Below are 4,056 nucleotides of genomic sequence, written 5' to 3' on the forward strand. Positions count from 1 at the left end.
CCACCACCCACTCTGTCCTGCCGGAAAAAAAGTGGCCTCATGGGCGTGCGAGAGAGGGAATAAGAGAGAAAAGAGAGAGAGAAACAGAAAGCTGGGGGACGTGGGAGGGAGGGGGAGACTCCCTGCTGCAGAGGACATCAGCCAAGGCAAACTTGCTGACCCCCCACCCCCCCCCCCCCTGCTGCTGTGCCCTCTGACTGCGCTTACACAGCGCTCACGTATCCTGCTGAAGCCACCGAATTAATGCAGCGCGGGCGGGGAGGAGGTGGAGAGGAAGGAACAGGTGAGAGAAGCTGAGACAACGAAAGAATAAAAGAAAAAGGGCCAACAAAAGAATTAGGATCGGATAGAGTTGTACACACAAAGAAAAAAAAAACGATGGTCACTTTTATTTGTATTGACAGTATTGTGCCCCAAAATCAGGAGTGGGCTGTGCTTAGCTGTGCTAAGGCCACTGTCGCCTGCAGATGTTTTCATTTCCAGGCCATGAGTAATTTTTTATTTTCCATCCAACTTTGATGACTGTGATGCTAATCAAGGTTTATGCCTTACTGGTCGTCCAAGGCTTGGAGGGGTATTGAAACAAAATGGTGTCTGTCCATGGCAATAGAGTGTCTCTTCATCTTAAGTCGGTTTTCTTCTTCTGCTCACTTCTTCACCTTACCCTGGGCGGCCACGGCCTCCATGGCCTTGCGGACCGTCTCCTCATCACCCAGGAACTGCATGGGCTTGATGGGCTTCAGGTCCTTGTCCAGCTCATATACAATGGGGATGCCAGTGGGCAGGTTCAGCTCCATGATGGCAGCGTCAGACATGCCTGAGTAGAGAGAAGGAATGATTAGAGTTCCATATTGGTCCAATCAAATGAAAATAAATCCTGCAGATCAATGACTATAGTGTGAGCAGATAATCAGCCATTCTCAGGGACCCCCTTGCAACCATTGCCGACATGTACAAGCCAATATCATGAATTGCTGCATTGCTCCACAAAATGAAGCTTTAATGATGGTGTTCATTGGCCCCGTTTTAGAACCAATACACACTATTCTGAACAGTTTTAGGTCTTCACTCCCACAACACGCATATCATCATCGAGTCATTCATTCGCTGGATCTGGTTTGTTGGGTTAAACCTTAAACCGGATTTGGAGCAAGAGCCTTTCTCATAGTATGTAGCCTGTACCAGACAGGCCACCTCTCGAGAATGCAGAACCTTTCAGCGGAAAGGTCAAGGCAGTAAGAGGAAGCCACCCCTGGCCTTTTCTTCACTGGGGGACCAGAGTGTGAACCCTGTGTCTATATTTGTCCCGGCTTGTAATCTGCGAATGCCGGTATCGTGTACACGTTCACGTCCAGTGGAGCAGATGTACAGTGCGCCGCCTCTATTCTGTGCTCTACTGTCCCTCGCAGCCAGAAGATACTTTGATGCCTTTGGTGGTGATACTTACTCTCCAAGTGCTTCACAATGCCACGGAGACTGTTGCCGTGAGCAGCGATGATGACATTCTTGCCAGCCTTGATCTCGGGGACAATGACCTCGTTCCAGAAGGGCAGGGCTCGAGCGATAGTGTCCTTCAGACTCTCACATGTGGGCAGCTCACCCTCCTTCAGGCCTTTGTAGCGCCTTGACTGTTGGGGTGGAGGAAGGACATGCATCATCAGTGACAGGAATAGTATGACAGGCCTTTGAGGAAACCAAGGATCAAACATTTTCCCTTTTTTTCCCCGTTCTCACCTCACTGATGATCTTGTGGTAGGGATGGTCCTTGTCCATGGGAGGAGGAGGGATGTCAAAGGAACGCCTCCAGATCTTCACCTGCTCCTCTCCGTGCTTGGCGGCTGTCTCTGCCTTGTTGAGGCCGGTGAGGCCACCGTAGTGCCGCTCGTTCAGGCGCCAGGAGCGCACCACGGGCAGCCACATCTGGTCAGTGCCCTCCATGATGGTCCAGAGGGTCTTGATGGCACGCTTGAGCACCGAGGTGTAACACACATCAAACTTCATTCCAGCATCTTTGATAGCCTGGGCTCCACGTTTGGCTTCCTCTAATCCCTTCTCACTCAGGTCGGCGTCGAACCAGCCACAGAAGCGGTTCTCCTGGTTCCAGGAACTTTCCCCATGGCGCACGATGACCAAACGATGAGCAGCAGCCATTATGATGATATTTTATGTGGTTATGCCTGTTCCAGATGCACACAAAGCACAGTCCCCCTTCCAAAATTGTGTTCACACACACACACACATACACACTCTGACAAGCGGTGAGCCCCATGGAGCATAAGCCACTCTCTTTTTATAGCACCATGGAATGTGAGCGTGCATAGGTGATCACTACGGCTTGTCCTCCACCAGGCTGATTGGCTCTGTCCTTGATAGACAGCAGCTCCCGTCCAATGAGGGACAACGTGTGGACAGCCAGCTGAACTCGTCCCGGTTCGGAAGAGCAGAGGTCAAGAATACCGTTAAAATAGCAACTTGACTTTTAGGCTGAGGCCAACAGAAATAAAGTGTAAAGATCAAAATCTATGGAGGTTGCAAGAGGGAATTATTACTGCCATACTGCATGCAGATTCATTCATTTATGAGAACAAACTGCTCTGTGAGAGATACATGATATTCAGCAATTTTTGGCCCCTTTTCATTATAAAATCTTTCAGTTCTGTGTGTCGATGAATCAGCAATTCCACAAAAGTTCACATAGTGTCACATTCCTCATTTTCACAGAAAGAGCTTGCACTGCACATAGTGACCATGAAGTCGCTCCCATACTTGATTCAAGCAATGATGATCCAAAATGTTTACTTTACTTAAATATATATACACACACATATATATATAAATTATAATTATAAAAAGAACTAGAAACTTGTTTTAAAAAGTGCACACTGGACATGTCAGTTCCCTATTTAATTCTGGCAATGCTAATTCTAGGGCTGAGCAGACAATGGTATCATGTTTAGTGAAAATTGTAGAAATATTATATGTCATATTAAACCAATCTTATTCACTGTTAAGACACATGTCCTTCTCAGCCCCAGCTCTTACATTTAATGTCCTGAATACATTGTGTTTTGGGGTGGAGGAAGGGGGGGGTGATTGCGCAAAAAGAGGGAGAGATAAAAAAAATCTTAAGAGAACATTGGGATGCATTTTAATGCCGGGCAAGTGATGAAATACTGCAGCAGTGCAGCCATTCATGTATGCTTACAAAACATTTAGCTGAAGAAATTGGCTTTGGTTTTCCGCCCGCTGGTTTTGGAATTGCAAATATGCAGAGTCATTGTGCCTCCTGCCTTGTACTGGGCTTTCAGAGGCAGCATCAGCACTGAACCCGCCCCTGCACACACACACACACACACACACACACACACACCTTCTGCAAATGAGAAAGCATTGGTCAGCAGCAGGATACAGCGGATCAGCCAGCGCTCTAGTAAAAACGAGAAAAAGATCATAGGGTAGCATTTTCTGAACAAAAATAGCCACGCCTGCTATTACACACATTTTACCTCTGGGACATGCGCTGCACACATTAAGGAAAACAGACAAGGTCTCTGAAAGATCTAATTTTACAAAAAATATATCTGACATTCAATGTTACACATAGAATAGACACCAGTACAGAGGTGTCCCAAGAATGTAGGTTGGTTGGTCCTAGATGTATTATTTAACAAAATTATCCAGTTCAATCCTGTGACAGCAAAGTTTTTGTAGTGCACAAGTTAGCCCTCAGACCTGTGACAAATTTAGGAATCAAACATAATGTTCACTGCACCATATTTGCTTTAAAGTGTGTCAGTGTAAAGGTGGGTGGATGGAGCGGATGCAGATAAAGTCTCCTTTCAACCAGCAGAGGGAGGGCTTCACCACTCTTCGAAATCTGCAGGGAAACAAAAACTTCCTCTTTTCCTCTAGACCAATAAGGATTCTTTTTTTATACGTTTTAAAGGATGATGCTTGCTCCAAATAAGCTGCGTTTCATTTTTATGGACAACCTTGGAGCTTTGTCTTGTATATTTCTATTAGTAATTGTAAGGAGTCAGAAACATTTCTCTGTAG

General features: G+C 46.3%; 1 protein-coding gene across 1 annotated transcript; it reads right to left on the reverse strand.

Annotated features, from left to right (window-relative positions):
• Positions 1-366: 366 nt before the first annotated feature.
• On the reverse strand, positions 367-2,280 carry pgam2 (phosphoglycerate mutase 2 (muscle)). Its single transcript, XM_028973081.1, has 3 exons — positions 1,735-2,280; positions 1,448-1,628; positions 367-817 (listed from the first exon to the last, which is right to left on the reverse strand). The coding sequence occupies exons 1-3, from the start codon at positions 2,149-2,151 to the stop codon at positions 648-650; spliced, it is 768 nt and encodes a 255-aa protein (XP_028828914.1). The 5' UTR covers positions 2,152-2,280; the 3' UTR covers positions 367-647.
• Positions 2,281-4,056: the final 1,776 nt, after the last annotated feature.

The sequence above is a fragment of the Denticeps clupeoides genome, chromosome 3 (assembly GCF_900700375.1).
Source record: "Denticeps clupeoides chromosome 3, fDenClu1.1, whole genome shotgun sequence".
Taxonomy (NCBI): domain Eukaryota; kingdom Metazoa; phylum Chordata; class Actinopteri; order Clupeiformes; family Denticipitidae; genus Denticeps; species Denticeps clupeoides.

What these genes read in the sequence shown, in the direction of transcription:
- pgam2 (XM_028973081.1), bottom strand. Translation starts at nt 2,151, where the DNA reads ATGGCTGCTGCTCATCGTTTGGTCATCGTGCGCCATGGGGAAAGTTCC. An exon ending in ACCACAAGATCATCAGTGAG is followed by an intron (nt 1,629 to 1,734) that starts GTGAGAACGGGG and finishes CCACCCCAACAG; the next exon opens with TCAAGGCGCTACAAAGGCCT. An exon ending in CATTGTGAAGCACTTGGAGA is followed by an intron (nt 818 to 1,447) that starts GTAAGTATCACC and finishes CTCTCTACTCAG; the next exon opens with GCATGTCTGACGCTGCCATC.